This window comes from Pseudochaenichthys georgianus, chromosome 11 (assembly GCF_902827115.2).
Source record: "Pseudochaenichthys georgianus chromosome 11, fPseGeo1.2, whole genome shotgun sequence".
In the NCBI taxonomy this organism is placed as follows: domain Eukaryota; kingdom Metazoa; phylum Chordata; class Actinopteri; order Perciformes; family Channichthyidae; genus Pseudochaenichthys; species Pseudochaenichthys georgianus.
In genome coordinates, this window is record NC_047513.1 from 11,425,829 (window position 1) to 11,438,241 (window position 12,413).

A 12,413-nucleotide genomic window follows, 5' to 3' on the forward strand; every position below is an offset into this window, starting at 1 on the left:
CATGCTAATGGTTGTCAAGCTTCATCCTTAACCAAATAGTTACAGGTAAACATTTCATTCACTTTTAAAAGGAATAGCCCAAAAATATTTTCTCAGTTTTATATAAATGTAAACTGTATGTTTTGGGGTTTGCACTATAATTCGGAGGAAAACAAATTCTGAATCAACACTGTGGCCATTTGTTCCATTATTGTTTGACATTTCATAGACCATTACATATTTCAAATAAGGAATTATTAGATCTATTGAAAATTAATGTGTTTGTTATTTTATTCGACCATCAGCTCTAAAATATTTAGACAACTATCAGATAGTAGCATATTATCACATTTAAGAAGCTAAAATCAAAGAATATTTAAAGACACTTTTTCAATGATGAATGGATGCTTAGAAATAATGACTTCTTTGTAAAACTAATAATGGATTCATGTAGCTCTACATTTGAACAAATGGTAGAAGCCATAGATTATGCAAATAACTGATAAATAACCTTAGGAGGTTACATAGAAATACGGTATAACAAAATCCAGTTAAAAATCTAAAATTAAAATCAGGGTTAACTTTTTCATAAACGTTATATAAGAGGAAATGTAAAAGGATACCAGGTTTGACTGCCTTGTTTCCTTTGACGTGCTTAAGACATAGTGGGCCCAATAAGGTTTGAAAAATAGCAATGAGCAAAACCATTAAAAGACCTTTCGGCTTATTTTGAGATAAGCTCTTGCCTTCTAACCCTCTCTGAACACCCCCTCTAACCTCTGTTATTACATCAATATTTAAATGGCAGGACCAGAAAAGCTTTGTGTTTACATTAGGAAGCAGCAGAACGCCTCGCTGACTTATAACACATAACTTCCTGGAAGCTGGTCGTCAGTGGGTGAAGCAGAAGGGGCCCTCCCCGCCTGCCCACTGACAAATGACAAACACATGTGTTTAGAGGAAGATCAATGGCGAGCGGTGCAGTCACCGTGTTGGGACTAACCAATGTTTATAGCAGAGATCTGACGCCCGCTTTAATACTCAGTTTCACCTGCTGCGATTACAGTGATGCAGCAGCACAAACAAAAACAGGAGCATCACTTCAAAAGATGATCTGCATGTAGCTGTTAGCCATTACAGCTAACAACAGGTTTGTTCTAAATTATAAGGGGTGATGTTTTCTGTTTCTCATATCTTCTCATATGTATGGCTCATGTAGCCTATGACTCAATCGTTATTAGTCGAGGTGCTATTCAAGTGGTCATGATGTTCATTTATATTGTCTGTATGTTTACCTCCGAAAGCTCTGCTCCGATAAAGCAAAACTACAGTGTGAGGGTTAAGTGTGTGAACATGTTTCTCACTCGCCACACTCACCTCAACACACCATAACGTACGTGTTCAGATTTGTTTGAACACAAATGCAGACTGATGTGTGACTTATTAATGCAATGTACTGCTAGAAAAGACTAAAGTTTAAGCGTTCTATCGATGTGAAATGACCTTCATGGTATAAAGGACATCATGGTACAGTTTATATTTAGTTGACTCAATGTAGCGAGAAAAAAAATAAACGACACTGGAAAACTAAATAATTGTAAAGCTTGAGATATTTTTCCTCTTTTTGAATGAAGGACAAATATAAGGTCAAACTTTTAGCCACTTTTGTATGTGTACACATTGGTTTGTGATTGTGTGCATGTGGCATCCTCTCAAAGCAGTGTGTGCTACGTGCAGTTCTGTGCTCTGTGAGGTCATTTAATGACCTGTTCTGAACACGTAGCCGTTTACCACAGCATGGAGCGAATGCAGGAACGACTTGTGCAAACAGTTCTGACGCGGCATTTCAGCTAAATGATGGAATTCACCAATTATCGTGCCCAGACGTGTCCGGTAGTCTGCCATTCGCCGCAGGGGGGGAGAAGTGATTAAAATGTAACAATCATGATGCCATCATTTCTAATCTTTTACCTGAATATCTTAATTACTTTTTTCGATTAATGGAGCCATTTTACTTTGGATTTATATATTTTTGGGCATATTTCAGCATGACAGCATAGACTTTCTGTCAATCTGTTATTCTGATATCCTCCCCTGACCTGTCCTTCAGTGCTTGAATTGGATTATTTGGGATTATTTTGATTCCCTTAACAACAATAGTGATACATCTGCCAATCTTGTTAACTTTTTGTCTGCATGACCTTTGTGTGAATTTATTCTGTAGATGAAACTTGGCCATCAAACAGAAAAGAGAAAGTCAAATGATATGGCGCATTTAAAAAGGCCTTGATATGCTAATAATTCAATCTCAAAATTGGGCAATTGACATTCATGAGGCTTAAACAAGCACTCTACAACAAATGTGTGCAGTTTGAAGACGAATAAAGGGTTTAGTGAATGGGATTCGTACAAATGAACATTAGACAGAGAGGGAGGTTTATGATAATACACAATGTTCTTGCATGTTTGAAATGATTCAAACTCTGGCTGGAGCTACAGTTGTAATCACAGTAATCAGCATGTTGTTTCCTCATGGATGCCAGCATTGATGACATTATTGCAATGAGCATGAACATCCAGGTCTTCTCCCATTGGGCTAATTCGACCTCGGGTGGTCACAATCAAAACTTGTTGCAGCTAGCTGGTGGCAGGGGGTTGATTGTGGGGATGTAATTGTGCGACAGGTGTTGCCGGCTAATGGCCCTGACAGCAAACTTAGACAATAGCCAGAGAGGCCCGCAGTGAGAGATAACGACGTCGGCAGCAGAAAGAGTTTCACATGGGAACTGCCTGAATCAGGCCGGGTAGGAAAGAGGAAGGTCAAAGAGGTTTCAAGAAAGCCTCAAATTGGGCTTCCTGATTCCCACACTGCCACTGAAGGGGTTAGGCGTTAGAGAAACTGGATTTCCCTTTCAGAAGCTATATTTGGGTGTGGAAGCAGTTAGTCTCGGTTTCTTGGTTGCATGTTTCTGATAATCCTCCCTCTGTAGAAATATGTGTTTCTAATCCGAATGCGCATGTAGTTTGAAATTAGATTAGGAATCATATTATACGCAGCTCATTTATTCTGATACAAGTGGGGTTAATACAAACTGCAGGATGAGTTTATAAAGCTTTAACGTCGGCAGCAGTGTGGTTTCAACCCTCTGTAGGTTTGTCGTCATTAGAAATATACATTTGACTTGATTACAGAAGAAAAGGCGATACATAAAACAACAAAACATGTTTCACTTAGGTAGTGGGTTTGCACAAAATACAGTCAAGCTGGGAAAACCAAACACTCTCCTCTCCTTCAGTTTAGTTGCCCTTGAGCAAGGCACTTAATCGCTAATTGTATTTATGGAGCTTACAGAGTTTAAGCACAGGACTGTTGCTGTGCTGGGCATCTCCCAAGAGTTAAAGTTTGTTATCGAGCGATTATGAAGCAGCTGAAAAGGAGTGTTCATCCTCAGTTAACTCCTTCCATGGATGAATACAAGCTAAAGGAAAAGGACTGATGCATTTACTGAGGCAATTAGGCTTAATTATGCCTCTTTCAGGCAGAAGTGGCACACTCTAGGGGTTTTCCTATCTCCAGAATCTGTGGTTCAGAGTCATTATCCCTCCGCCCTGCGCTGGCCCTTTAGATAACTGTGCCCTCGAGCAGAGAGCCGGCTGATCAAATCCCATCAAGTTCACATTGGTTTGAAAGACATCTGGCGTAGAGCTGGGGGCTAATGGGATCCTCCATGGTCATTTGAAGAAAAGTTCACCAGCATGTCATTCACCAAAATTGTTGAAAACTGCCGAAGAAGTACTGTGAAAAAAAGTAAACAACATTGTTTTAAAATAATACTTTGGCATTAAGTGTGGGGTTTGGAACAACTTGTTTTTGTGTGCTTAAAAAACTACAAATAGTAGATGATTGGTTTAGTTTAGCATAACATCTGGAAAATGGGGACAAACGCCAGCTTGGCTCTGTCTACAATAAACAGACCCAGATCCAAATACATAAGTTGTGGGTTTTTCCGGTATACATTTTTTTGCTGTAAACTTTTTTTGTCCGCTATCAGCCATTTCCTGAAGTTGCATAGTCACCTTGAGACAACAAAACCTCACTTGATGCTTTTACACATTTGTTCTTTATTGAGCTCTAGAGGCGATGGCCAGCGCCAGGCCAACTATTTCCCCCTGTTTTTAACTCTTGGTGCTAAGCTATAAGCTAACTTGCTACAGGCGGAAGCTTCTAACTTAAAGTGTAGGAATGAGAATGGAATTGATCTACTCCAAGTCTAAGCAAGAAAGTTAATGCGTTGATTTCCTAAAATGCATTTATGTTCATTAGAATGGAAACAGAAACCATGAACTTTGTCTAAAGAACAATGTGTGCCCTTATTTCCGCAGAACCTGATGGCCAAAGCATTGTACGACAACATGCCGGAGTCCCCCGAGGAGCTCGCCTTCCGTAAAGGGGACATCCTGACGGTCATCGAGCAGAACACGGGGGGGCTGGAGGGCTGGTGGCTCTGCTCCCTGCACGGCCGCCAAGGCATCGCCCCTGGCAACCGCCTGAAGCTGCTGATCGGACCCATGTTCGAGGCCCAGTCGCCGGCCACTGCTGCCCAGTCCCCCCCTCAGAGCTCGGCCTATCAGCAGAAGGCTGGCTCAGGGGGGGCTCAGGGGATCTACCAGGTGCCCCCCTCCCTCCAGAGTCCACAGAGCATCTATCAAGTTCCCCCGGCACAAGACATCTACCAAGTCCCACCCAGGAGTACTCTAGCAGCTGATAACACCCCCAGCAAGGTAAGACATGAAAATAGTTGATTACGTTTCCCTAGGGTTGCAACTAATGACCATCTTAAATATCAGTGAGTCTGTCAATTACAATTGTGGTTAATCATTTAATCCAATCATGCACCATGGACCAGCTGATTAAAGTTCCTTTAAGTGTAGCGGAGGAACTCATCAGTGGAGCCACCTCTTGAAGTGATTGGTTGGAAGCTGTGGACTTCTGGCTCTCTAATAAATCAATAAAGTGGTGTCGAAAAACAATTCATCACACCTTGTCATAACTTCCAATAGCTTGTGTTAGCAGTCCAGCACATTCATATATTCACTTAAATAAAGAAGCAACATTTGAAAATCTGAAATGGAGATTTTTGGGGGTCTTTTTCTCGATAAATGTCAATTGTCAAATGTTTTAGCCCCAAAATGTCCAAAAGAATTTGGCTTCCATTATTCATTTTATTATATTTCATTGGGTTTTAACATAGTCGCAAAGTAGTGAAATACACATTTTAAGAAACCCAATGCCAATGATGTACTCATCCTATATGTTTCAGATACAACTGTGTAATGAGGGATGAAAGCATTGAACAATTGAAAATGATGAAGTGGGTTTAGAGAAAAAGGAGACTGATCTCTGGAGACAGTCCTTGAGGATCAGAGCGGATTTAAAACATCCTCTCTGGTGGGCGTGGCCTTCACTGGTATCAGATGTGAAAGGACAAGGCATTCGCACCGTGACCCGTTACCCTGCCAGCCTGCCACGACTCCCATCAATGTGATTACACACCGAGAGCAGAGAGGCCGGAGAGATCGTGGGTCTGTGATGTGAACTGTGCACAGGGTGTGCCGGCCGGGCTTGGTGCTCACCACAGAGCAGAGTAGTGTTTTGTGCAGAGCTTCCATTTGGCTTTATATGTATATTGGCACACTGTGTGTCGCCGAGCCAGTCCAAGCCACAGACGGACAGTGAATATGGGAATAACTCGTGGAAAAGCAAACAGAACAGAGCTGTTTTTGGGATTTCAGTGGAGCCCAGCTGCATTTAAATGCTGTAAGCTGGCGGCTGGCAAACCCATTACACCTGGCATGGTCCTCTCACAGCTTAGATATATGTTCACAAAAAGCAGTGTGTCCATTGTGCATATTTGTTGTTTTTCTGGCCGTTTAGTATATTATTTAAAGCTTATATGTCAAGCTGTAAAATATATCAGGTTATTATTGCACACAGAACCAGATTGAATAACGTTGGTAAAGGTGATGTAAGCCAAAAAAAAAAGCTATATTGCTTTATTCCTTATTACCGAGCCATTTTGCTTATCCAGTCGTTAACATTTAACTTGGTCTCAGTATTACAAAAAGGCAGATGAATACAAGTGAGCCCAGTGACTCTCCATTCAAAATGGCTCTCAAAAGGTGTGTGCTTCAACAGGAGGGAAAAACCTTCCTGTTTATTCAACCGCTTAACTAGTTCGAGCACCTCAGACGAGATCATCCCTTCAGGAGACGCATATTAATTATATGCTGGATAAGCTTTAGAAATCCCTAGGGTGATTTTCGTTATTACAAATCAGCTCCAGCCATCATAGAAATTAGCTAAGGTGTGCATTTTCAGAAGGTAAATAGGCAGCAGGCGCCCACGGCTTAGAGGACTTTGTGTGATTGACTGTGTGATAAAGTCATTCTGAGAGGATCGACCTGTCAATCAACCTGCAAACTGCCAACCAACACTAACACAAACAGGCCTCGAGGATTACGTAATGAATGGTATTAAAAAAGGCTTTGGTGATAAAATGAAATGTGCTTCTAATGAGAGTGCGTATTGTGCTGTAATAATTTTATTGGAGAGATCAAATTAACTCTTGGACGTTTAACTTTCCCTCCAATCTGTGGTTGTCAAAATGGTTCAATTTCCAGCGGTTGTTCCTGTCTAATGAAGAGAGCGATGTTTGACTCTGAGTATTGCCGGAGTTCAGACAAGGCTCCGATGTTTTCCATTGACGTTTGACCAAATCACCGTTTGTATCTGTAGCCACGGTAATAACTAGAGTGAAAGATTTCTAGAGAGGAAGTTGAAGGAGTTATTTTGGGCTTTCAGAGTTAGAAAAGTCCCGTTTTAGCTGCTTGGATGGAAATTCAACTGGATGAATCATCAGTATAAGAAATTAACAGGGCATTGTCCTGGGTAAAAAGTCAAAGATGCATATAAGAACACAAGGAGCGGATAATAACCATTATCATCCACAATATTTATTCTGATATGACCAGTTTCAGCTTCAATACTAGTTGGTTGATATTAAATATATATCAACCAAAATATATATTATTTATTTGTCATCTCTAAACTCATTCATATGTAATCAAGTCTTCATTTTTCAAAAGATAATGGCAAAAAAGAAAGGAACTATGGTGGTTCATCTCGTCTATGGTCCACGGCAGAAAAGCATTGGAGGCAGTTTCATTTCAGTTTCAAATGATTTAATTGGATAAATGGAAACCAACGCGTTTGAACTCAACAAGTCTTAATCAGAACATGTCCAATTGTGTTTGTTTCAGCCACTTGCAAGTCAAGTCAACCTCAACACCCTTTTAATTCAAGTTCATTAAAGCAAAGTCTTGTTTTTCGGGAACAAATGTAAGCCTCTGAAGTCCTAATGATTGTTGAAAACATCTGGGACATAAAGCATGGGATGCTGGAGAAAAGTTGTGCTATTAAATGTTGGTAAAGTTAACAAAGAGGTTTCGTTTTTTAACGACTCTTGCTATTCATTGTATCTCATTCTTTATTGCAACTGCTCGTCATTTTGAGCTATTAAGTTCACCAAACTGTTAAATGGTAACAATATAAAAACATTACAATCATCTAAGAGACTTTAAAGAGGCTCTTTCCAATTTGAAACTTTACAAGCACAGTACTGTCTCATAGTATTCGTTGAGAACATTTGTGTCTACGTGAAATCCAAACCCTGACCTTTTGGTCTTGCAAACACCAAATCAGTTTTGTTTACTGCTGCGGCGGCATCGACGACAGGCAGCGGAGCGTTGTCTCGTAAATGTGCTAAGAGGCGATGGAGCTGAAGGGAAAACAGACTTGTTCTTGTCTTCAAGTGACACTCACTTCCTTCCCAAATGATTATGGAGACTAATACCAGGACCCTACCCCGGATAACCCCTATCATGTTACTGTAAGGCCTCCAGCAGAGCGCGGCTCCTTCATGTCCTTCACCATGTGTGTGGAGTGCATGCATGGGCTCCTCTCGGATTTGCATGCCAACCCAGCAGTGCAAATCCAGACTGGCGAATGGCTGTGTTCCCTTCATGTGGTGTGGTTCTCTGGTATACTGAGGGTTTGGCGCTCTCTTCCTCTCTTTCTGTATCCGTTTGATGCTGTAGCCTCGTCCTTGGTTGACCCTCCTGCCCCCCCCCCCTCACGGCTTCAGAGCGGGGACCGTGTGCCTCGAGCTCTCGGCCACACAAAGAGCCTCCTCACATGGAGAAGCCTTGTACCGTCTTTTATCATCCGGCTCTCAGAGGCCCGTTTTCCATCTCAATGTGCTGCTGCTGATCTGTTCTTGGGCTCTGAAAGGTGTGTCTGTTTCACGCCGTCGGTTTCTCCACAGTTTCCTCTGACTCAGGCGCTGAGGTCACTGTGTTCAAAGATGGGTTGGGTTCAGAGTTCAAAGATCTCCGCCTAGTTCCTTATCTGCTCCCACCAGACGGCCTTTTCATTCCTCACTTCCTGACTTCACAAGGTCTGTTCCTTGTAAGGGCATTTCCTCCATTCACTGTGTCCTACCCATAGATCCAATCTGCTCATTGGTGCCATGAAGAGGTAGAGGTGCAACAATAGGATTCATAAACTCCCACACAACTCAAGGAAGTGCTCCAATGGCTGTTTATGGACTGTAAGGGTGTGCCATCTACCTTGATAAAAGCCCCTTTTGGAAGTAACCAGGTTATATACGATGAATGGCTTGTTTGTTTGCCTGGGACGTATTTACTCTGCCTAATCATGCGCAGGACAATCTCAGCTCCAGATAAGTGAGTTATTTCTTCCTGCATTGCATGGCCAGCTCCTTCAGACGCCCGTCTGTTTGCCATTGTCGCATATGTGATGAATCGCTGGCCCATGAGGTTTGATCGGAGGGAGCGAGGTCATAAATCAGTTGTACCAAAAGCTCTTCTGTGTGCATACTAAAAAGGACTTTCTCTCACTTGAAAGTTTTAAAGCAGCGGATGTGATATGGTAGCAGAAGTAGGAGCTTTGGTCAAACTTTATTTTGTGTCGAAGATGTTGAATATGATATCAAGCAGGAGGCTTTGAGAGTATTTGAATGGGCTGAAATAAGAATACTTTTCAATGTTGTGCTTGAAAAACTTAAAAAGGTTGTCGATTTGATTCCAGTCGGTCAACTGAACCGCAAGACAACTAATTGTTGCAAACCTAGTAAAGATGCAAACTACCAGCTGAAGTTTTAGTTAACCTTCCTTTTTTGTATCCAACCAACTGTTGAAAAGCTGAAAAGGAATGAGTTTCACCCGACAGTATATCAAACAAAGGAGATCAGGAAATATTCCAATTAAAAAAAAAACGCTAGCAGAGGAATATTGTCGGGGAATTGTCGCCACACGGTGAGATCTCCACGGCTTTAATACAGACATGAGTATCCTGACAACCATTGGATGGATTGCCATGAATTTCGGTTTAACATTCAGGACCTCCCGACGATACATCATAGTAAATAGGAGCACCCATGACTCTTCCTTTGGTGCCTTTATAAGGTGTGTCCAGCACTCTACTATACCACTAAACCTAGCCTCAGCATTACTTGGTTTCGTGTCCTTTTTAGCAAACATGTGCATGCTACTTTGCTAAAACAAGACTGTGAACAGGGTGACGATTATTTGTACATGCTAGCAAAAGCGTCTTCCATGCCGATGTTAAGCCGACAGAGCTGCTCGCGTATCTTAAGCTTTACTCCCTACTCAGCGTATTGCTTCAAGTTCATTCGGTTCGCTCTCATTTGACATCATCCTCTTCTTTTCTAAGAACTGTCTCACGATACAGTTTTCTTAGGAACCCAAATGTCAGACACATCTTTTAACATTTCTTCTCTTCAGATACTCATTCCACCGGATTAAGAATCCGCTTTGATCAGAGGGGATGAATGACGATGCTTATTAGCGATCAAATCAGTGTGTCCTCTTTTGAATGGTCCTCATTAAGCCTGCTGTCTGTTTGGGTGTAGCCACTTGGACGTGTTACGGAGGGGGCGGCTGGAAGCCTCCCAGGATTCACCAGTTAATTGCCTGCATTAATTAGTTTGGCACTTTAATAGGCTGGTGCAGCTCAGAGTGGCTGAGGGGAACGTTATCGAGCGGTTCTGGCCCACAACTCTGCGAGAGACATCTTTGTGCTTTGAGCGAAACAAGCAGATCACTTCAGAGCAGAAACACAACCTACATGTAGGAGTTGCAGTCGTATAGAAAACACCACTCTTATATATGAGTGATGGCATGGTTCGATTGGGGCCCTTGGGTGGCACTCATTAAAAGGTGAACCGGTGCTGACAGAGCTAAGGGTGGGAAAACGGCTGGAGGTCCACATTGTCAACATCCAGATGGATGGATAAGAGCACAAGAGAGGGGAGGAGGAGGAGGCGTGAATAAGGAGATGGATGGTTGGAATTCAATAAAGTGCCACTTTGACCGCAATGCCTTTGTTGTCACCCTCTTTTATGGGCCAGCCTTTAGAGATAAGTCTCGTTAGGGTTGTTGATTTGTGTCGCCAGGCTTAGAGCAGGGGGGAAGTGGTGTGTGTATGCAACCAATGAAAAGGTGTGACATGATGGTTTCCTGTTGAACCTTGCCCCATACACAAAGTGCATACACTCACAACAGTATGAATACAACACATTTTCAATCTCTCAGATATAAATAGGATCTCAAGCGGAGAATAAAATGTAGAAGAATACGATTCTACTGGATGTTTAAAAGTGACTGAATGCGTAGTCTCAAATATGAAATTTGGCAAACAAGGCCTACGGTTAGGAACAGAACTTCATTTGTCTGCAGGTGTCATGCCAGTACATGTTGCATAAAAACATCCCGTCTTATCACGTTAAGATTTGACTTTGAGGATAGTCAACACACCAGCCAAGATGAAACGTTTATCACGTAGCAGCAGATCATGTATTTGTACACGTATCTTCTCACCACTTCTACACTTTCAACTGTCCAAAAAAGAGGAATTCCCCAAAGATAATCTGAAAAAATAACTATTTTGTCCATTAATCATAATGAGCCTAAAAGAAACATCTTTAATGTGATAAACTGCCCATCATTTCATAGAATGTGTCAAACAAAACAATTCATGTTGACGTAATGACGACGCCTCTCAAATGACTGAAATAAAGCTTAAAAGTCCTTCTTGCCAAAAACCTGAGCCAGCCAGGATGCTAAGTAAACACAATATCGCTGAGAGAGCCATGAGTCACTCATCATAACGGCGTAGGAGTGCTAACAAGGCATCTATTTGGCTCCTCGGGCACCAGTTTAAACTCGATCCCTCTTTAGTCCCTCCGCTTGCTCCGCCTCCTCCGTTAAGGAATGCTAAGAACCTATCACCTGAGTGGGAGAAAATGTTTGCTCAGTCGCCGCAGCTCTTCATGATGTCATCGCTCCCCGTAAAGGCCCTGCCACCGCTGCCGAGCAAGCACCAACCTCATTGGACGCGGTAAATATTTACCCACCGGCAATTATAGCAGCGCCGTGCGGCCTCGGAGCAACAGCCCGCTGGGTAAACAGAGGGTGGAGATGGGAAATAAATGAGCGGTGTGCATCTGGCAGCAGCTGAGAGGAGCCACTGTTGGGATGAGTGCTGCTCAAAGCAATGACATGTACCTGTGATAAAGGTCACCGAGGTCTTTGACAGACACCTCGCTGCCATCTGCATGTGACAGCTGAGGCCAAACCCCCCCCCCCCCCCCCCCCTCTACCATCAGCACACAGGCCTAACCCACAGGGACAGCAGCCGGGCTAAAGTGACCTTTCACCAGGCAGCACTTTGTTGTTACTTAGTGAAAGGCTCACATGCTCTGGTCAAATTGGCTGGAAACGGCGTTTTAAAAAAATTAAATCAGATGTTTATGCTGCTTTATAATCAGTACCAAAGCTCTCAAGGCTTGCAAATGAAACTAAAACAACTACTTTACATTCAAATGACTATAATTTTGTTGAACATAATTTGCATTTCTTTTTGCACTCTTTCGCCGAGAAATATACATTGTATACACTGTTGTATTCACTCCCTCAGAATACCATTATGGTCTATCAGTATGTAGCTCACATAGGTCCTTAACTTGCTTGAGAAGAATCACGTTTTAAGATTTTCTTCAGTCTCAAAGTAATCCTGTTATAGCCATGTGTACTTACATCTGGACACTGTACAAACAGGGGTCCTCAATTGCAAATTCGGCATACTTTCCTTGTAAAAAAAAAAATTGTTTTAATAACAAAAATATAGGCTTTGAATTAAAAGGGCTCAAGCTCCTGTAAATAACTACCTGTTTCAAACTCCTAAAGCCCCCAGAATATGGGAACTTCATTAATTGTCAAATTAAATATACATTTTACAAAAACATTAACATTAACATTTCTGACGGTAATAA

General features: G+C 42.1%; 1 protein-coding gene across 2 annotated transcripts in view; it reads left to right on the forward strand.

The window, feature by feature from the left end:
• nedd9 (neural precursor cell expressed, developmentally down-regulated 9) overlaps nucleotides 1–12,413 on the forward strand; it is a 30,887-nt gene that overhangs the window by 10,903 nt on the left and 7,571 nt on the right. For both annotated transcript variants that reach the window (XM_034094864.1, XM_034094863.2), the window contains exon 2: nucleotides 4,363–4,761. In XM_034094864.1, the coding sequence (XP_033950755.1) occupies nucleotides 4,363–4,761 (399 nt within the window). The remainder of the gene's footprint in view (nucleotides 1–4,362; nucleotides 4,762–12,413) is intronic.